The sequence below is a fragment of the Condylura cristata genome, unplaced genomic scaffold (genome assembly GCF_000260355.1).
Source record: "Condylura cristata isolate star-nosed mole 26May11 unplaced genomic scaffold, ConCri1.0 scaffold00018, whole genome shotgun sequence".
NCBI classification, from domain to species: Eukaryota; Metazoa; Chordata; class Mammalia; order Eulipotyphla; family Talpidae; genus Condylura; species Condylura cristata.
In genome coordinates, this window is record NW_004567119.1 from 13104402 (window position 1) to 13127420 (window position 23019).

At 35.6% G+C, this 23019-nt stretch overlaps 1 protein-coding gene across 2 annotated transcripts in view; it reads left to right on the forward strand.

Annotated features, from left to right (window-relative positions):
• Positions 1-18396, forward strand: part of RBM46 (RNA binding motif protein 46) — a 29949-nt gene extending 11553 nt beyond the window's left edge. The window contains exons 5-6 of one of the 2 annotated variants that reach the window (XM_004685343.1): positions 9738-9797; positions 16387-16540. In XM_004685343.1, coding sequence (XP_004685400.1) covers positions 9738-9793 — 56 coding nt within the window. In that variant the 3' untranslated portion in view covers positions 9794-9797; positions 16387-16540. Of the gene's footprint in view, positions 1-9737; positions 9798-16386; positions 16541-17450 lie in introns of those variants that run through there. The other variant, XM_004685342.1, reaches the window with a different exon arrangement.
• Positions 18397-23019: the final 4623 nt, after the last annotated feature.

A 23019-nucleotide genomic window follows, 5' to 3' on the forward strand; every position in this document is an offset into this window, starting at 1 on the left:
TCAAGGCCTCTACCTCTAAGATACTAGGACTTTATTTTTTGACTTTTTTTAAAAAAAAGATTTATTTATTTGTGCATACAGAACTGGGGTACAGGCCAGAGGTGCAGGGGCGGTGAGATTCACCAGAGACGGAGTGAGGAGCAGAACAGGCAGATGGATGAAGTACACTGCTGAGGGGAGCAGCGGGTGGGTCAGGAGAGGTCTGCCACACCATGTGGATCACCTCTGGGGCAGGGGGGTATCGAACTCATGCTGAAGTGGCTTTAGCTTCTTAGTGCTGTGCTTTAACCCGCTGCACCACCAGGGAGGGCCCTATTTTTGACTTTTAATGACTCGATCACACATGTTTTGGTTTTGTTTGAAATATGGCAAAAAATCTTATAAGGAAGGACCAGAAATAATACTAGAAATTTATTTACGAATACCAAGGTAGGTCTTTTAGTTCAAATAGTTTAAAACCAAGAACTTGCTTTGCAGTAACTAACTTTATCCATTTAATATCCCTTTCTTTGTACAATTCAAAGCATATATCTGTATACTGCACAGCAGAATAACTGATAGAAAAATAAAAGATCAACAACTGTTCTATTTACATGGAATAAGTAGTTGCTTTTTATTAATTTCTCATTGCATTTGTACTAGGCACTTTTAAAAAGCCGTGCTTCTCTTGATCTTTAAAATTCTTCACATTTTTACATTTTTATTCATTTTCTGGCTTTTTTATTTGGTTATATCATGGTTTATGCTACAAAGGAGTTGCTGCATTAGCGAACAAGGGGAGGGAGATTGACAGGCTTTTTTATCAATCCTCTAAGGCCTCAGGAAGTAGATTGATGATGTCAAGTGTTTGTTGTTTTGAATTGTTAAATAAGGAAATTATTATAGTGCCTTGATTTCATCTGAACTTCGTGATGATAATTTTCTTTTACATTATTTCAATCTGATATTCTGTACTGGGAGTTTTTCTGTGAAACAAATTTATAGTTAATTCCCTAGTACTTATATTTAGATGAGATATGAATAAATTGAAGCTAAATAACCCAAATATAATTGACCAAATATATTTATATTTGTTTATGCTCTTTAAATATGTGGTTCCTCAATTCATGGAATTAAGACAGATTCTAAAGCTCTAGTATAATATCCAACTAGGAGAAGATGGAAGCTCAGTTTCTTATTGAGGATAGATGTTCATATTGATGGAATACACTGACTTTAGTAGAATTAATCTTCCCTCTGTCTTTTTATCTTCTTTGTTGATAATGAAAGGGTAATGCTTACTTACTCCTGCTTCTTTCCATGAGAGATTTAAGGTGACTATTGAAAAAGTAAAAAATGATTGAAATTTTAAGTGGAAGGAGTTGAGACAAATGAAATTATTAGGAAGAAAGCAAAACTAAATAATGTATTGTATAGGAATGTTTGCCTAAATGGCAAACTATAGAGAGAAAGTAGACAAAGATACAAGAGAAACTTTTGTCATGTTGAAGTTTCCATTTCTCAACTGGGTGATAAGAACATTTTTTTTTAAGTTATGTAATCTACATATATACCTATATTTTAAACATTCTCCTGTTTGTGTTATTTTATAATTAAATAAGCTGGCAAAGAATGAAAGTTAGCCAGTTGTAAGAACTTATTTTGTCAAAACCAGAATAAGTCATTTTGCTCTAGAGATACTCAAATTAATATATAATTCAAAGCAAATTAGGAAAGTTACATAGTACCCAGGCCAATAATTTTGTTCTGCTCAGAATGTATCTGGAATGTTTTGTTTGGTTTGGGACACCAGAGTTTGTTTAAACCTGACTACCTGGAAACTGTAATATGAAGTAGGAGAGAGAACAGCTGAAGTATTTGGGGCTGTTTAACCTGTAAATGCCATAAGTACGGGAATATGATCACTGTCTTTGGCTATTCAAAAACTGGCACATTGAAGAAAGAATTTAGTATAATGTTCCAGGGGTTGGAATTAAGTGTAAGAGATGAAAATTTCAGGGAGAGAAATTATGGTTTAATATAACCCCCCAACCATGTTTTGTATCCGTAAATTAAAAACAAAACAAAACAAAACTTCACATTTATTGTGAATCTTTCAATTTTATTAAGTAAATGTATGGAAGAAGGAATGATTATTCTTCACCAGACCATTGTAGTTCAGAATTATCTTTCTTAACACCATTCTGAGTTTGAAGCCCTCTGAAAAATACACTTATTGCAGATTTGGAGTTAACAAAGCTTACTTTTGATATTATTTACATATGAATCTCCTAAATTATTATTTATTCCTTTATGCTTCCCATTCTCATTTTCAGTTTATTAACTGACAGATTAATATGTGTGTGTGTGTTGTGTGTGTGTATTCCTTCAATAGGGACTTACTGAACTCTATATTTTGAGGATCACAGTAGTGAATCCAATAGATACAGTTTCATGGAGTTTGCATTCTATTGAAGGAGGTGGGTGGTTATTAATTTACTGGTTATACTCTAAACAAGCACAAGGTGCTGTGAAGATTGTAATCTGAAATGAGAGGATTAGGAAACAGTGCATTATGCAGTTTATCAAAAATTCAGCAAAAGAAAATTTAGAAATTTAATTTAGCATGTAGTATAAAAATGTCTGACTCTGGGAGCCACATCTACCCCAGCTTCCTTGCTACTTGGAAAGGACGCTGACCTTCTCAGTACTTTAGTTTCTTCATCTGTAAAATGGGAATGCTAATAGTATTTATCTTATAGGATAAAGGATCCGTAACAGTGTCCTTTATATACTAAAATGTTATTTGTAAGTATTAAAAATAGTAATTACCCAGAAAACAAACCAAAGACAAATCCAGACATTCCAGTTATACACATTAATATTAATAGTAATATTCTTTGAGTACTTGCTGTATGTTACTCTGTTAAATGCCTTTATACATTATCTTGACCATTCTTTGAAGTAGGTTTTAATATCTATACATTTTTAAACAAATGAATAAACTGAGACTTTAATAGATTAAACTCTATGCCTGGTATTCCCTCGTTAGCTAAGAGGTTGTGCTCTTAATCTTAACTGCTATGCTTTGTAACTTCATGATTTTAAAAAAAAAAAGACCTTTGTCTAATATTCCGCTTTCTAAAAGGTTGAACTTGTGGTATATTATTGGAAGTTTGTTTTTTAGAAGACTGAAATATATCGTGTGGCCTTTTGACCAAAAGCTTTACCTCCTTTTAAACGATAATTTTGGCTTTGTCTACCCTACCTGCCCATAGCTATATCTGATCACTTTAGTGTAGTATGGATCTAAGACATCTGGTCAGATCCTAAATAAATCAGTCAAGATACACAAATCTTATGAACATACTTTGTTTGCAAGGTGGCTTTGGGAGTTTTAAATTTATTCTGTGCCAAGGTGGCTGATAATCTGTGTTTTTCCTCCATAAGATGTTAGAAGTCACATCACTGTAATACTAAATTGAAGTGATATCATTATTTCTATTAATAGAAACTTCAGGTGCTTTCAGATTAAGCTCCTTCAATAATGATCCTATAAGATTCTTGTACTTTTTTTTAGTGTTGTTTATATGCACAGCAGTAAAAATGGTGGGTCTTATTTTTAAAACTTTAGTAGATGATGCCAGTTTTCCAAAGCGATGGGTTTCAGCCATTCCTTATTCTTGCCGACACTTTGGCTATCAACCATCCTTCAAAATTCTGAATGGTGTGTTTTGTTTACTCATTGAAATGATAGCTTTTATATTACTGTTCACTAATGACATTGAACATCTCTTAGAGGGATTATAGGTATTAAGATACCCTCTTGATGAAGTGTCTTTCTTGTTTTAAGTCTTTGTCCTTTTATTGAATAGCTTACCAACAAGGATATGTTCTGAGAAATGAGTTGTAAGCATCCTGTAATTGTGTGGAAATCAGTCTGTAATTACACAGACATTGGTGCTTTAGCCTGAGTCTGCATGGTGTGTTCTGCTGGGACCTATGTGCAGTTCAAACTGGGTCAATTGTCATAGGACACATGGCTGTGTAGTGTTTTGTTTATCTTTATTACTTAAGACACAAACTTTGTTGACTGTATTTTACAGAAACCTATGGTGTATACTTGTCTTCACCATATATGGTCTTCCTTATATACTTTGAATCATGAGAAGTTCTTAATTTTAGTATGGTTCAGTTTTTCAGTCTTTTAAAGGTAGTACTGTTTCCTGCTTTAAGAAATCTTTGCTTATCTTAAAATCATTCAAGAAAAAATACTTTTCTGTGACTGCATTGCATTACATAGCTATAGAATAGTGTTAATAGCTGGCAGAGAATATCTTACAACTTATTTTTTTCTTCTTCATAACAATCTGGACTTCTCAGCCCTGTATTTCTATATGAATTGTGGAATCATATACCCAAAAAGTTCCTACTAGGAATTGTATTGGAATTAAGTTGAATCTGTGAATCAATTTGGAAAGTAATAACATTTTCATATTATCAGACCTCTTAATCCATGAACAGTATAGATCTCTCCATGTATATAGACTTTCTTTAATTTCTCTCAGACATTCAGTTAACTGTGTAAATATATACATCTTTCATATTTAGATTTATTATAAATTCTCTCATAGGTTTAAAACTTTAAATAATATAAAAGGTGTCTTAATGTTGGTTTTTAATTGTTAATGTCACTTAGAAAGACAAGTGTGTGTGTGTGTGTGTATGTGTGTTGAATGAAACTTAATTTGATTCTGTTGGTTTGACTTTACATTATTTAAATTTTTCTATATGTGCAGTCATGCAAACTGCAAATATTGAACTTTCTTCCTTTCCTTCCTTACACTTTCTTTTTTTAAAAAATTGATTTACTTAGACATACAGAACTGGAGTACAGGCCAGAGGTGCAACGGTGGCAAGAGGCTTCACCAGAGACAGTGGGGAGCAGAACAGGCAGATCGACAAAAGCACATTACTGAGGGGAGCAGTGGGCTGGTCAGGAGAGGTGCTGAGCCATGTGTACACCTCCTGGGTGACTATCCAACTCATGCTGAAGTGGCTTTAGCTTAGTGCTGTGCTTTAACCCGCTGCACCACCAGGGAGGGTCCACATTTCTTTTTTCTCTTGCCTTTTTGTTCTGGTTAGCACTGCATGGCCAACATTGAATACAACTGAAGGTAGAAGCGTCCTTGGAAAGTTTCAATATTTCTTCATTTGGGAATGATATTTGTCGGGACTTTTATTACAGAAGCCCCTTTATCACATTCAGGATATTCCCATCTATTCCTACAGAATAGGAATAGTTGCTAAGAATTTTTATTGTGAATGAGCGATGAGTTTTATCAAGTGCTTTTATACATTTATTTTGACAGTTATTTTTGTTCTTTTAATGTAATGAATTGCATTGATTGATGTTTGGGTATTACATGAATGTTATATTTTTGAAATAGAGCCAACTTGGTCATAGTACATCATCCTTTCTATATATTGTTAAATTAGGCCTTTAATACTTTATTTAAAAATTTTATATCTGTGCTTATTAATGAGATGGACTCATACTTCCCTTTTAAAATTAGTTGGGGATTTTTTTTACTTTTACTGTTCTGTGAAAGACTTTGTGTAAGATTGGCATTATATTACCCTGAAATGGGGAATATCATTTAAGAAGTCATTTTAGAGTTTTCAGCCTTTTTAAAGTATAGTATATGTCTCATTTTCTTCTTAAGTATAGTTGTAACTGCATCACATTTTAATGTGTTTTATGTATTTATTTCTAAATATTTTGTGTTTGACTTTTTGAACATGAATTTGCACATACATCTTGAACACAAACATACATTACTAGGCATATAGAGATTTTTATAGTCGTATTTTGATATTAGTATTTTGTAGTTGTTTTGATATTAGTGTGATCAAAAAGTGTGTATCATTTAAGTCCTCTTGTTTTTTAATCTTTTAATTACCAGTTAAAGTATATAATTAAGTGCCTGCTTAAAAATAATGTGTTTGAGGTTGTTAATTGCAGTATATTTATTGGCTAGGGTGCTGTATCCAAAATAGACTACTCAAGGAACAGAAAGAAGGTTGTTGTCCCATGGTTCTGGAGGTTAGAAGTGAGAAATTGGGTTGTTGGCCAGGCTGTGTTTCCTCTGCAGCTAGGAGGAAGCTTTTCCTGTTCTTTTAGTACCTAGTATTTGCCAGCAGTTCTTGAGTTGGGTGGTCTGCACAGCATTACTCTGCCTCTGTTGGGACATAATCATGTTCTCCCTGTGTCTTCACAGGGCATTCTCCTCTGTGTCTTCACTCTTACAAGGTCACCAGTCGGATAACAATAGGGGCCCACCCTACTGTACTATGACTTCATCATAAGTAATTACATTACCATGACTCTCCTTCCAGATAAGATCAGATTCTGAGGCATTGGGTTCAGAACTTCAACAAATTTTTTTGGGGTACACATTTCAACTCATACCAGTTAGGTCAAATTGCTATATCAGTTATAATTTTGGTCTCTTTGTTCTGTTATTTACTGAAAGATGTTTATAAAAATTACCCACTGTGGTTTTGGGTACCTGATTAAAGTACCTTTTTCTGTGTCTTAGCTTTAAGATGAACTTTTAAGTGTTTGATCAACTTACATTTAATGTGCTTATTGATATGCTTGGGATTAAGTCACTCATCTTGCCATTTGCTGCTGCTTCTTTGTTCTGTTTTCCTGTTATTTTTCTTGTTTTATTTAAATTTCTTTTGTTCTTTTCTTCTTTTAGTTGACTTGTTATTATCATCAGTTATTTCAGGTGTTGCATTGGAACTTGTATTAGTCATAGAATCTAAATTCCCTTATTGATTACTCTTTAGACTTTAACATACATTCTTAACAATTAATTGATGTCTAGTGTGAATTAATGCTTTTATCATTTTCCAAGAAGAACAAAGAACACCTTAGTATATTTTGTCTTATTTTATTTCTTCTTCCAATTTAGTGTTTTGTTAGTTCCATGTATTTTAAATCTATATATTTTAACCCCCCTACTTATTTATTATACTTTTTATTTCTTTTTGCTTGTCCTACATCTCCAAATCTCTACTGGAATTATATATTCTGCCTGCAGAATGTCTTAATTTTCTTTGATGTGGATATGCCTATGACAAATTGTTTCTGTTGAGAAACCAGGTCTCACCTTGCCATGCCTTGGATCAAACGCCATTGCTTGCTGCCCTCCCCACAACTCATTTACTTTGAATAGTCTTTACTTGCACTTACGTCTGATTGTCATTTTTATCAGACTTGAAGCTTTCACCACTTTTAAAACCTGTGGCTCAGTGTGTTTTTTTTTAGAAAGTTTTCTAGATGTTCTGTTACTTTTATGTATGATTTCTTCAGACTACCTTTTGGCTCATGAGGGTTATTTTGAATTTTTATCTTACATGCTGACATACTGTTCATGTAAATTTATTTCTCAGTTCTAGAATTTCACTTGACTTTTTTCAGGCTACTAATATTACATAGTCTAATCATGGCATAAATTATTTTGGTCAGTACACACATGAAAATTATGGAGGGGGGGTGGCTTAGGTTGATTTTCAGACTTTGCCAAGTTTATCTTTTTTTCTCTTCAGAATTCTCCTTGAGCATCAATCTGTTTGGTGGCTGCTTCTGGAAAGCCTTTTGCTTCACACATTTTGGTTGCTAAATAAGGAGCTTCACCTTTATTTGAATGCTTCAAAATCATGATTCCTCTTACATACTGTTTATTTTGGCCTTGCCGGTAAATGGGCTTACATATTAGATGAGCTTTTATCTACTCATTTTATGTTCAAGTAAAAATCTTCTTTGTAGTTTCTGTGATTACTGGTCTAGTAATTTCCAGTCTGAAATGGATAGCAACTTGGCAGATGCAAGAGCCGAAGTATCAGGTCCTGAAGCCTTGAGTCTTCCTGTGAAGGCTCGATGTAGTCTGTAGCTACATTGAGCTGCAAGGTAGAGGGTGATGAGTACTTTGCACATCACAGCCCCTCACCAGGCTGACTTTTTTTTTTTTTTAATTTAGTTATATATTTTGCATCATTGTTCATTTTTATACAATGTATGTTTTCTTATCTCAGTTGCAGTCCACATAAAATTCCCACCAACAGTTCCCTGTGCACCTACGTCACCATAGTACTTTGTGCTCTTCCTTCCCCTGTTTTGATCCTTCTCCCTCCTGCCCTGCTGACTGTCTTGGTTTATAGTTTTTTAAAATCCATGATTATTATTATTAATTTTCCCTGACCCCTTATTTGGTTTCCTATATTCCTCCTATAAGTAAAACCATCTGATAAATTTGTTTTTCCTTTGAACATGACCCCATCCAGTTCCACCCATGTTGCTGTGAATAGGATGAATATATCTTGCTGATTGCTGAAGAGTAGTCTATCATGCTGACTCATTTTTTATTTATATTTTTCCTCCAAAATTTTCAGTCTTGTCTCTTGTTTTCTTGAGGCATAGCTAAAAGGCATAACTATTTTAATGTCCAGTTTTGAAAACTTTATTATCAAATTCCTTGTGTATCTATTACTAATGACTACTGTTTTTTGGTCACATTGTTTTATATCTTTATATGAAAAAATATATAAAGAAAGTTGAAAAACGGCATGCTGCTATCTAGAGGGGATTTAGTTAGTTTTGCTCCAGGAAGTAGGCAAGGTGCTGGCAATCCTGGCAATCCTGCATTAATCCAGACAGGAATTGAAATTGAAAGTTGAATTTAATCTCTACTAATGCTGGTCTGATTCTTAGTTACTTTTACTCAGTTGCACACATGCCTCATCTACTCCTTAGCTCCCACTTTTGCCCTACTGTCCTTAGAAGTTTCATCTCTTACCATCTTCCCTGGCCTCATATCCCTCTTCAGAATTAGCCACTGTTTTTAGGGAAACACACATACCTCTTGGAATTTCCTTCTAGTTTGAGATCGCTCTTCACCTGTTAGTTATTCTCATGCTTTCAGATAAATATTTCAGCTTTTAATAGTCATCTGTATCTTCTAATTTTCTCCAGGAGAACTGATTAAAGTTATCTATTTTATCATATAAGTACAAATCAGAAAATGATACTTTTTCCTAAATTGTAATCTTTAAAATGGTTACATAAAGGCTACAGTTTCATGTGGATCATCAGACATTTATGCAAATTTCTCAGCACAGAGTTACATATATATATACACACATATAAATATATATATATTATATAATATATATATATATTTACCAGAAAACCTTACATCATATGTAGAGGTAACACTACAATGGCTAGATACCAGAGTTATCCTGTATATGCGGTTAAGTTAGAATTCATAAAGTTTAGGTGTTAACCAAAATGGCTTTCAAGAGAAATAGCATTTTAATCCATCTACCTCTTGTTTAGACAGAAAGGGTTGAATCATTTTCAAAATCACTTCTTTGACTATTTACTTATGGGAATTATTTTAAAAATAGTAGTGTAGTACTTCTTGGAGAAACAAATGAATAAAGACTTGTTTTGTATAGAAAATTTTTTTCCTGATGATGTGTTAACTTAATTTTTTATTTAAGTATCACAATGCTAGTCTCGTTGTTCAGCTTTGCAGAACTTCAGAAATAACTGTTTGTCACTTGCTTTTTTTTCCCTCTAAATTTATTTTCCCGTTTACTGATCTAAAGGACTCCATGCACTTCCAAGATAGGGTTAACATCAGTCTAAAGACTCAATTCTTTTCTGTCTTCACTGCTTACAGACAGGGAACACAATCTCTTCAGCCTGGACCTATGTAGAAGAATTTGGAGAAAATGAGCAGGTAAGAAAAATTATCTTAGGAATATTAAGTGATACAGTTAGTATCAGAAATCCAGTTATAAATTTTCCAGTGATACTTTGTGAAAATTTTGGTTATCACAGCTTTGTTAATAATAGACTCACTAAAGTTCTAAAAAATTAAACTGGTTTCCATATTTCAGGTAAATAGTATTATAAGATGTAAAGTAAGTGTGTTATATGTAGGTTTTTCAGCATTTCTCAAACTTACCTGAAATTGGAATGATTATTTTTTTTTCAAACCTATTAAACCAAAATTACTGTTGATATAATTCAGAAATTAAAGTGATGTTTAACTAGCATTCACTGTTCAGTTTTTTTTTTTTTTTCCAGCAGGGTACTGAAAAGGATAAACATTAGTAGGAAAGGTAGCTAGTAGAGTGAATAAAGATTACTGTCCAAACTTTTTTTACATGTAGAGGCAAAACGAATGTTGTGCTTTTTTGGGGTAGCAAATCATGAACTCCTGCTGTGTTCTTAAGTAACTGCTGTTTCTTCACCTTTCTGTGTCTCAGTTTTCTTAGTGATAAAGAGGAAAATAATACTTGCATGTGAAGCCATGTAAGGAGTAAATAGTACTGATCTTATGTGGTTATCTTGGCCCTTAGGTGCATACTCAGTAAATACTACTTGCTAGCTATTAAACTCATATTTCACATACAAAGACTTAACATTTGTTATGTTTGAGGCATAATTGTTTTATTACACATTTTAGCATAAAGTACATGTACAATTACTTAGCACAAGTACACGATTGTGATGCTCTTATTAGAACTGTCTTCCCTATACAGTTTTATAATTCAAATTTTGAATTAAGATTCGTTTTACTTACAGCAACAAAACTTGAAAAGAGTTGCTAATCTCTTTAAGACTTTCATCATCACTTTTGCTCAGATAGTGATGAGAAGATTTTCTAGTGAGCTAAGGTTGTCAAGTGCTACTGAAGCTGAGATGACTGAAGCCTACATTGCTGCAGCTCAGGTCATAAATTTCCCTCTCCTAGTCTACTTTCGTTTAATTTTCTTTCCAAATGCTTAGAAACTAGTGAAAAGAGGAGTTTGACCTAATGAGTCTCTTAGTACAAAGGTAGCAAACTGGAAGCCCTAGTTAGGTTTGTTCTCTTCAGTTTTTTTAAGTGAAGCAGTGAAGCTTAGTTTCAGTACATAACTAGACTGCCGATGTTTTCACATTGTTCCTCGTTCTTTTTTGCTTTGTTACATCTTGGCATTTTAAAGACATTTGAGTTTATAATCTCTATACTTAGCATATTTCAAGAATTTTCTTTTTTGTTTTTAATGTTTTTCCTTCTACATATTACCCCCATTAAAAGTGTCATACAAAATAACTCTCAGCTTTTCAGTGAAATGACCATTTCTAAGGTCAGACAAGTTTTGGAAAAACTGTGCTTATCTTTTCCCCTTGGAAAGTCATGATGCCTGGTGGAACCTTGAGTAACCGTCATAGCAGCTTGTCTGTTATACCCGTCTTTCCTAAAATTTTTCCCAAGACTTTTAGTCTGAGGGCTAAGTGTTGCTTTCAGGCAGTTGTATAGGATGTAGTTTGTAAAACACAGAAACTGACCCAAAGAAACACTTGGGTTTTGTTTCTAACTTTATTGAGGCACAATCAAAGTGCAACAAAATACATATATTTAGGTCCATACTTTGATCAGTTTTGACTTCAGTATATATCTGTGAAACGACGCAGTAGTCAAGAATGAAAGTATATTACACTTAAATATTGCCTTCTACCCCTTTGTAATCTATCCCTCCTTCTAACCTCTCTGCTAGGCAACCACAGATCTGGTTGCTGTCACTATAGATTAATTTGCATTTTCCATAGTTTCAAACCCTTGCTTTTCAAAGTTTGATTATGATCTTTAGCTAATTTAGAATGAAGATATCTGGCATACATTTATGTTAATTATTGTACACTTAGGTAGCTTCACAAAAATAATTTAAAACCCAAATTATTCAAATTTTGGCAAAATGGGGCCTCCCTGGTGACCTAGGGGTTAAGTCTCAGTGCTATCATGGCTAAGGCCTAAGTTTGATCTGTGGCCAAGGCACTAACCTACATGGCACAGCAGACCTCGCCTGTCTTACCTGCTGCTTCCCTTAGCAATGTGTTTCAGTAGACCTGCCTGTTCTGTTCCCTGCTGTCTGGTGAATCCTTTAAACCCCCACACCTCCCACTCCTGATCCCCGCGCCACACCCCAGTTCTTCTAAATGAAAATTAAAAAATAAATCACTTTAAAAATTGGGAAAATGTTGCAAATGAAAAATAGTTAAAAGCAGATGATCCCCCCCCAACTGTATAACAGATATAAAAATAGAGAACTTAGTGAATGCAGCTTTGTAAGGAAGCAATATGGACAATAAATTCATTCTTTTCCAGCTATCTATTGCTCAAGTTAATATACTCAAAACTTACTCTCTCATAGTTAACACAGAAATACTAACACTAATCCGTGGGCATTATCTTGGGAAAAACATTGGTAGAAACAGCCAAAGTATATACTGATTGATAAATGAACAAACAAAATGTGGTATATCTATGTAACAGAGTTATTAGTCAACTATAAAAAGAAGTGAAGTGATGATGTATATTCTACAACATGAATGGTCCTTAAAAAAATTATGCTAAGATGTTAACTTTTAAAAGACCAGACCAACTGTATGATTACATTTATATGGAAATTCTAGAATAGGCAAATCTGTAGAAATAGAAAAATTAGTGGTTGCTAGAACTGCAAGAAAAGGAGTGGGGAGTGACTGCTAATATGGGCAAAATTTCTCTTTCCAGTGATTATGTTCTGAAACTTAGGTAGTGCTGTTGGTTGTATAACTTTGTGAATAGGAGTAGAATTGGTAGATATAGCTGAATAGCATCTGTGTATAGAAGTGCTGAAATAAACTAAAAGAAAAAAATATTATGATAACTGAATTCACTTTAAAGTCTTTATTAAGGAATTTCATCTCTTTATATGAAGCTGAAAAGCAGCTAGAAAACCCAGAGTATTTGATCTGATGTGGAATTAGAAATAAAAAATGAGACACAGAGTCATTCATTCTGTGTCCATTGCTTAGATTTTCAGTGAGAGACATATTGGTGGCATCACTACCAGGCTGGCAGCAGGTGGGCCGTGCACCCTCCATCCAGCAAGACTGTGCTGTCTGATTACCATCACTCTCCCTGCCCATTCCAGACTGCCAGAGTCCTTTAGGATCCAGACATTACTTCTTGATTAGAATAGGTTGGCACTTCACATGACGGTAGTTGTTAGCCTTTGTATAGATGATAGTTATTCGGGGAAAATGTTTGTATTCATTCAGGTTATAAATATGAAAGTTAGAGAAGTTGCTCAAATGCTATCTCTAATAATCTATTATACTGTATTAAAACAAATAATCCTCACACTTTTGTTTTGTCAAGGGTCTTTTATGAAGTAACTATGTGAACATTTAGTATATAAGACAAGGGAATGCAGATTCTGTTGGCTAAAACCAGAAGTGGGGGCCGATAGGTGCAAGAAATAGGCAGCTCTGTCTACTTTATTTCTATTCTATTTATTGCTATTCCCATCACAATGAGATACCTTCTCTCAGATCAATTTTGAGAAATAGGGTGAAAAATCTCTCAAGTAAAAATAATTCTTTCTCACACACACACTGTTTAACAATCTTTTAGTGAACAGTGGGGCCACATATGTGGTCCTTGTACAGTGTGTGGTCTAGCTATCATGGCTGTCATGTCTAGCTAGGTGTGTCTGAGTACATTCTGTGACATTCATACAGTGATGACAAAGTAACCTTTTGACTCATTTCTCAGAACATATCCCTTTTATTAAAGAATGAATGTTGATTGTACTTAGGAATTAAAAGGTCTTAGTTTTAACCTATTCATTATTCAGCCAATTGTACATGTATGCAACAGTCACTTAATCAGCCATGGTCCTCTGTGTCATTCTTCAGTTAAAAGTGGTGGTTTGAATTAGATTGATAGAGAGCTCAGTCTATTCCTACTTTGATATTTTCTAATATTTAAGTAGAGGATTTGATTACAAAACCTTGTATCAGTAATGAAGAGACAAAACCAGTAAAGTGAGCAAAAGGCTTGTGCAGAGACTTTACTAAAGCTGATGTTCAGTGAGCAATAACAAAATACATTCGTAGTCACAGGGAAACCTAAGTTAAAGCCCCGGGCATGCCATGCATTTCACATCACTGATGAAAGACATGAGAGATTCCAACATTGGGAGACTGGCGCAACAGAGCCCCACATTTTACTGTGTAAGTGGAGGGCATGCTGGAGGGCTGCACTGCGGCCTCATTCCCTTCCTAGTTACTTACCAGAGGGAATATGCAGACGTGTTCACCAAAAAATTTGATTACAAGTCAAAATTTGGAGACAATCCAGATGTCTGTCTATAAAGAAATTATAATGGAATACTATGCAACAATAAGAAAGCACCAACATGAATAATTTTAGAAGTTGTGTTGAAAGGCAGAAGCTAGACACTAGAAATCATTTTAAATATACATTTTAAACAAAATCCAAGAACAGGCAAAGCTAAACTACAGTGACAGAAGTCAGAAAGTGATTGCTCCCATCAAACGTCCTTTGGACACCAGCAGCTTTGGACTGACGGAGAGAAGCCTGGGTGTGGGTTCCTGGGCTTTATCAGAACTCATGGATGTGAACACATGGGATAGATGCATTTCATTGTGTCTGAATTGTACTTCAAGTTAAGTGTTCAGCTATTTAAATGGTAGCCTATAACTGAAATTCTGAAATTAGCGCTCTAGCATTCTTTCCCTTGAGAAGGAGAAAGGGGAAGACAGATCCCAGTCTGAGGCAGAAACAGTGGGTTTGAAGAGCTAAGGATGTTCATTGGGAAGAAGAGCCAGGTGGGCAAGTAAGTGTACCTAGGAATTTCAGTTTATTAGTTATTTCATAAAAATCAGTCTTCTTTTGATTTTTTTATTTTGTATGATAAATAAATTGTAAGTTAGAGCTAGGAAAATATGTGTCTAGCTTTAGCTCACTTAAGTTTAATAGTATTTTTTAATCACTTAGCTATCTTTCCAGATACACTTAGATTCGTAGATTGTAATGAAGCTATTTTTGAAATGTTTGTAAATAATTGAAGCTTTTATTTCCTAGTCTTTGTAGTGTTTGAGGCAGTTTTTCCTGATTTACCCTGTATCAAACACATCTAAGGCAACTTTTAGTTAATGTAGCCTACTTTAAAATGTGAGAATATAGCAGCTGATTAGTTTATTTATAAATTAAAGATTTATAGTAGGGGATCATAAGTACAGATTTATAGACCTAATCACATGCCTATAGCCAGATGTTTGACTCTCTTCTTTTTAAATCTTCCCCTTGAGGATATCCCTAGTTAATGCATAGTAGGCTGATTAGTGCTTGAATGGAAATAAACCAAAGTGAAAGGGATTTCTCTTGGGAAACTGCATTTCCCCTCCTACAGAAGTGCAATTATTTGAAGATCTTCTCTTCTAAATGATGTCTGTGACCACAATGTTAAAATTTAAGAGAGTTGGTTAAATCCTAAGTACATGGCTAATAAGGAATTGACAGTATTTGAGCAATAATCTTTAGAAGGAGAGAAGTGGGAATTTTTTTTAAAGCAAAGGTTTCTGTTTATAGGCTCTACATCATAATCGATCAAGCAAAGTGGATCCTCTGGGAGAAAAAAAAGGTGTGACCTAGAGTTGTTTTATTTTGGACTTACAGAAAAAACAAATGGCATCGAAATAATTCCTTATCCAATTTCAGTTTGAACTGGATGTCAGTACTTGAAATTGGATAAGGAATACTTTGAACTGGATGTCATTTAAACTTATCTATATCCTTTTTTATTTTTTAAAGATTTATTTATACATACTGGAATACAGGCCAGGTGTGGAAGGTGAGAGGATTCACCAGAGACAGAGTAGGGAGCAGAACAGGCAGGTCGATGAAGTACACTGCAGAGGGGAGCAGTGGGCATGACAGGACAGGTCTGCTGCGCTATGAGGATCACCTCCGGGGCCAGGGATCGAACCAGCACTAGCTGCTGCTAGTTTGCAGTGCTATACTTTAACCCACTGTACCACCCAGGAAGACCTCTATGTCCTTTTTTAAAAGGATGCATTTATGCATACAAGAGCTGGGGTGTAGGCCAGAGATGGGGGACTGAAAGGAGAGGATGGTGTGAGAGGATTCACTAGGGACAGAGTGGGGAGCAAAACAGGCAGATCCACTGTAATATACTGCTGAGGGGAGCAGCGGGCAAGACAGGAGAGGTCTGTGGTGCCATGTGGATCAGCTCCCCAGTCGGGGATTGAACTTATGCTGCAGTGACTGTGGACACTTAACCCCTTGTTCTACCAGGGAGACCCAAAATGTATTTAGGTCTTTTGAAGCAAACTGTATTTGTGAATCATATAGTACTATTCGTAAAAATAAAAAGGGTGTTAAATTATTTTAACTTTTAGAGTTTACAATGCTTAGAATTAAGCCTATATTTAACTGATTTTTGTTTTTTCCATTTTTTCTTAACTAGGTCCTTTCTGATGTTGCTTGAGCTTATTCTCCTGCAGTTGATCTCATTCCTGTTGGCTAACTATTAAGTCCCATCACAGCATTAAGTTAATGCTCAGATGTTTTAGGCCTAACTTATAGTACCAGGAAAATATGGAAAAAACTTTATCTGTACATTAGATGACCTAATTCCTTTTCTTCCATTCCTAGAAACAGCGTACTTCATATAAATCATCATAATATTTGTCACATCTTTGGCTTATTCCACACTGAAGAACATAGTTGAGTTTTTGGAAAGTATAGGATTTAGAGATTTGGTCTTTAATATTCACACACATAAAAAATACTGCAATTAATGAAGCAGGAAATTATTGGTATATAACATGAAAGTTTATTGTGTAACTATTTCAATTATAAGTTTCAATTATAAATACTTTAAAAAATAATTTGGTTTAATACATGGCTTTTTCTACTGTAAGTTGATAATGGTTTCCTGAAGTTTATTTTTTAAAGATGATTCATTTTACTGTTTTGTGGTACTAGGAAGATGCTAATGTTACATTGGTGTGTTGAGTTGTGTAAATGTTTGTATTAGTATTTAAATAATGAAATATTGGACAGTTTGTTTACACCAAGTATTTTTGCAGTCCAGGGGTGAATGTTTCTACTGGTTTCATGCCTAGTGCAGTTTCAAAAAAACGAACATGAATTCACTCAGTTTTAGCTTTTTTTCATAGGCTATCTCTTAGCGGCAGAACCAGATTTAAAAGAAGCTTCATTGTGGAGCAAGAGCAATCAGAAGTTCTCTTTTTCTGTAATAAGAAAAAAAAAAAAGACAACAATAGCTATCCAAGAATGCATTCTAGTAAGATCATTGAAGTATTATGTCAGTGAGAGGAAATGACTAACTGATATGCAGTGCAGTTAGTGCTGAAACAATCTTTACCAGCAGTATAGTATTATCAGGATTTTGAATGTTTAGAACATTATGTTGAATTGTGATTATAGTTTTAATGCTTTGTCTCTTTGAATTAAATTTGTATCCACAAAGATGTGCAGCATAATTGTTCATGTATTTATTTACAGACTACAATTTTCGTCGCAGCTCAATAAATAGTCTTTCCCCTGTTAGTGCTACCCTCTCTTCTGGGACTCCCAGCGCGCTTCCTTATACTTCAAGGCCTTATTCTTATCCAAGCTACCCCTTGTCACCAACAATATCACTTGCTAATGGCAGCCATGTTGGACAGCGACTATATATCTCCAATCAGGCCTCATTCTTCTGAAGAAAATACTGTAAACATTGATATGAAAGTTTCTTTGTAAAGCATGCAAATTAAAATACTGTTTTATTTTAGAATCGGGTTTGCACATTTGGTTTTAAAGTGATAAATATATATTTATTTCAACATAGTAAACATCATAATTCAGAACAATAGTTCAGTTGTTGAACTTGTAAAAATGCTAAGTTTAAAGTTATTCAGTGGCTTAACTTGATAAAGGTATGACAAATTACTGTACTTTTAAAACTTTTGGGATTTTAAATACTTCTAATTCCTAAGAGCAGTAGCACCCAGTAGTTTATGTTAAATTTTTGCATAATAACTTTGCTAAGTAGCATTTCACAAAAAGCAAAAGCATCTGCAGACAATGGTTATACTAGATTTGATTACCAAGGATCACTATCTGTATTAGAGATACAAAGAGTTATATAACTGGAAGCATCTATTATGTAGAAAGAAATGAAGGGCAAAAAAAGATTTAACAGGCAGATTTTATGCAGTACTAGAGAAATCTACCATTGTGGTCCTTGAAATAACTATAAATATTTTAGTTCATAATTATTTGTTATAGGAATAAATTATAATTTTGATGTTGATGTATTTAAAGTTTTTATAGTTATGCTTCATTTATGTTTTTGATATTCACTGTATAGCTGTTTAAATAATTGTTAGTTTTTTAATGTTGAAATCATGTGTTAATTTTTGTAATTGAATTCAAATTCTTTGACATTAAATATGTGATGCTTCTATATGCATGTGTTTTATTTTTATTGGTATGCGCAAAAAAACTCTGCAGTCAGCTTGATGTTTACTTCCCATGCTAGTTAATGTGGTGGTTCACAGGAGACGTCCAAAGCAAAGGATGCTGTGAACAGAAACTTGTTTTATAAAACAGTAACTGAAGATCTTTTTCAGGGGCCAAAAGGAATATATTGTTGATGAAGCCAGTGAGGTTCCCAACCCTTTCATTTATGAATGATTAATGGGTCCAGCTGATTTGACTACTAATAGTTTTTTTAGTATTCAGATAGTGGGTTTCTAATGAATGCTCACATAATTGATAATCAGAAACAGAAATATTTCCCCTCTTAGAAGCAGACATTAGGCTTGTTCATCAACTCATTGTGTAACTTGTATGGGGATGGAAGATTTGCATACATTGAATTGGAAATGCTTGCAGATATTTTCCTTTAACTTTCTAGCAGAAAATTCTATGTAAATTAGTCTCAGATTTTGTCCTTTGGTGTAGGTTTGTTCCATATGACCACTCCATAGTAGTTAACTTTCAAGGTTGCTGCCTTAGATTTTGTAATTTAAATAAACATAGACACTGTATTTATCCACTATTAATTTTTCTCCCTGACCTAACCGCTTAAATTACATATATTATTTAATTTAATTACTATGACTTACAGGTTCATTATCTCTCCTCCAGCAAGCATAATGAATGTTTGTTTTGTCAACTGCTGTGGTAGTGCCCTGGGGATATAGAGGTGACTCAGGCTCTAGACGGAAAACAAACACATTTATTTAGTTTTTGTATAGAAATGTTTGGAATGGACCAAATCATCACAATTAGTTTCTGTGTAGCTTTTTCACACACACACACACACACACACACACATTTATATGCAGTGTATTTGGAAGTTCATAATAATGTAATGAGTAACAGTAAGGTTTGGTTTCCAGTTTGATTACTGCTTCTGCCAAATAACAGCTTCTTGAAATTGGACACTGAATCATAGTTTTCATATCTGTAAGTGGTGATATATACCTTATAATACGAAAGGTATCATACCTAGCAAAGAAAAGGTATACAGACCATAGCTGATATTATTTGGGTATCTATATAAAATTTATACCCATTTTTCATCTCTTCTGCTTCCTTCAGAAGTACAGAAACCAGTACATTTATATTGTTATTCCTTTTCTGTGACATTAATGGAGGAACAGTTAATTCTATTCATAATGCACATGAAGTTTCATTTGCCTTGTGAAGATGGCATACTCATTAGCTGCTTTAGTTCTTACAACCCAGGCTGTAGAAGGTCTTTGAGTTTAATGAGGTCTTCCATGTCACTTGATTACAGACCCTTATTAATAAGTCTCATAGCTATGACAGTGTTCAGTGGCCAGAGAAGCCACTTTAAAGAGAACTCTGTCATATTCTCCCCAATTTTGTGCAAGAGACCATGGCTCTGAGAGGTGTAATCTGTCCCATTATGTAGCCACGATTCATCTTGCATAAAATCCCTTGAAAACAGAAAGATCAAAAAGCCTACTTGGAAAGTTTAACCTTATTTCTGTAATATTTTTAAGTGTTAGAGTGGGGATGATTTCACTAGCAGCAACTTGAAATCTAGAGGTCATAATAAAAAAGGTAAAGGTAGTAGCTGTGGGAAGAAAGTACCATGAGTCTTGTCAAAAGATAAATAATAAAATGGAATAATTGCAAATCACAAAGGGATATTTGAGTTAATATTTCTAGGTAATGGAAAAAGACCCTCCTTTCGAGAAAAAGGGGAGATAAGATGTACAATCCAAGCAGATGACAGAGATCCTTAAATGTTAAACATAGGGTTTGTCCAAAAGACACAAAAACACTGATTCAAAAAGATACCTGCACCCCCATGTTTATTGCTGCTTTATTTACAATTGGAAAGACATGGAAGCAGCCCAAATACCCAAGGGTAGATGACTGGATTGAGAAGATGTGGTACATATGTACAATGGAATATTATTACTCAGCAACCAAAAAAAGAAACACATGTCTTTTGCAGCAACATGGATGGAGCTGGAAAAGAACATGCTTAGTGAGATAAGCCAGAGAGAAAAAGAAAAATACCGATGGTTTCACTCAGCGGGAGTATGATGGACCAGGTGAGAAAATAATGGTGATAATAAACAGCCATATACCAGAGACATTTTATGGGGGTGGAGTGGGGAGTGGGATCAAGAACAGTGGGGGGAGGGAAGTGCACTGGACTATGATGATGGCACAGGGGTGACTTGGTGATGGGAAACCCATGGGGATTACAATTGAGACGGAAAGAAAATGTACAAAATGATGTAAAAATAAACATTTTAAAAAATAGGGTTTATCTTAGACATGTTACACAGACATGCAAATTAAATATGTACATTGAGTTTGGTAGCTTTCAAGTACATGACAATTCTTACATACTGCAGGTGGAATTATGTGTTGCTATTAATATAAAGAATAATTTGGTAGCTATGATCCAATTTTGCAAACAGTCAAATCTTCTGACTAGCAATTCTGGGATAAATTATTGGCGGATGGAAAGTGATAACGTTGAAAGGGCTGTTCACTGAACCACTGTAACCCAAATATCCATTATTAGGGGGCTGATTAAAATGTGTTGGTTGATGCTATTGTACGAAAGAACCAAGGGTGTTCTTTATTTCTGACATTAAAAGAAATGTTAGGTGAAAAAAGAGCAAGACTTACAAATGCGTGTGTATCACTATATTTTGAGTAAAGACGGAGAAAATATTTGCTTTATTTTTGCACCTACAACTGCAGGTAGATAGGCAAAAAAATTTTTTTTTTAAGTAAAAATTGCCCTCGGAAATAAAATGAAGATCTCTAGTGAGAGATCTGATTATTTCCTAAAAGCTCAGAAGCCTCATGGGTCTGAGCAGGAATCCAGAGTGAGGCCCAGGTAGGAAAGGCAGCAGTGCAGGCAGCTATGCAGTTACCCGTCGGGACTCAGTGGGTCCAGTGTGGTTTGAAATGTCTCTAATTACAGTGTAAGAAGCCCAGTGAAGGCCTTAGGTTGTGGGACAAAGACATTATCTTAGGCAAGCAGCTCACTTCCTCCTAAGAAACCCCTTTCAGCTAGTGACTGGGTTCCTAGGTATTACTTGATCACATCAAGTTGAACTTGTCCAGCAGCAACACTCACGTGCATAATGGTGTGTGACAGTACAGCCATCCTTAACTCTATCTCTTGTCTATGGAAAGTTCCTAAGATCAGTTGGCTAAAGGCAAAAATATTTGGAACCCAGTTTATTTTTATTTTTTAAGATTTGTTTGTTTATGCATGCAGAACTGTGGTACAAGCCAGAGGTGCAGGTGAGAGGCCTCACCAGAGACAGAGTGGGGAGCAGAACAGGCAGATTGACGAAGTACACTGCTGAAGGGAGCAGCGGGCGGGTCAGGAGAGGTCTGCCGCGCCATGTGGGTCACCTCCGGGCCGGTCCGAAATCGCACTGAAACAGCTGCCACTGGCTTGCAGTGCTGCGTCCTAACCCGTTGTACCACCAGAGAGGGTCCAGACCTCAGTGTTCTGGTAATGGAAGGCGTGAAAGCCAATCCATACATCATCCAGAAACCATACAGAACACCAACAAAAGAAACCCCCACAGGGATCTCAACCTCAATACAGTAGCGATCACAATTTGCAAGCTACTTGTATACCTAAAAATAAAAATGGACATCAAGTTTCAGAAGTTATTTTTGTGAGCTTTTGATACAAATCTTTGTGGACAGCAAGGGGGTGTGTTGAGGGATCTGGAAAACAAAAACGAAGGGCCTTGAGATGTGCTAATAGAAAGTCCACCCTAACTGGAAAAAAAAAAAAAAAGAGAGAGAGAGAAAGAGAGAAAGTCCTGGTCTTTGCAAGCAGGCGTGGGAGGCTGTGCTCCCGGAAGGGGAAGGAGAGGACCCAGGACGTGCCCTTTGACTCGAGGTGCAAAAGCGGGGAGAAGCAAACGGGAAAATACCGGATCTTGCAGTACAAATGAGGCTCAAAAATGCTGGCATACGGCCCCTAATTCCACCTCCCCACTTGGGCAAGCTGATTATTCTTCTCAGCTCTCTTGAGCAATTCGGAGGACGAGCTTTGCATCAAGACCAAGGAAGCACCAGATCGTGGTTAAAGCACTGGCCCGCGTGGGCGGGGAACACTTGCTACCCAGCCAGGGCACGCACTTTTCCAGTATACTTTCCACCCCTATCCTGGGTGGGCTGGAACCCTTCCGCCAGCAACAGTCAAGTTACCCCAGCTGGCATCTCCCCAAACAGCTGAGTGGCGTCCCCACCGGCCCACCCCCAACCCCGCTTCTGCCACTCGGACACAGCACTGGGCATACAGCTTCGTTTAGATGCACTTCATTGTACCTGTGGATCAGGCAGCCCGCCTCTTCCCTCCCTCCCCCAGGAAGGCTGCATTGTAGGAATTATCAGCTACTGACCTCACCGTCTCCTTGGGATCACTGACAAACCCCACCCCCCACCTCGGCTCCCTAAGGTTAGACCAGGAGGAAATGCCCAGCTTCGTGCTATTAAGGTTTGAGGTGTGTGGAAAGGAGACAGCCTCGAACACATCCTCTTCACCTAGATTGGTCAA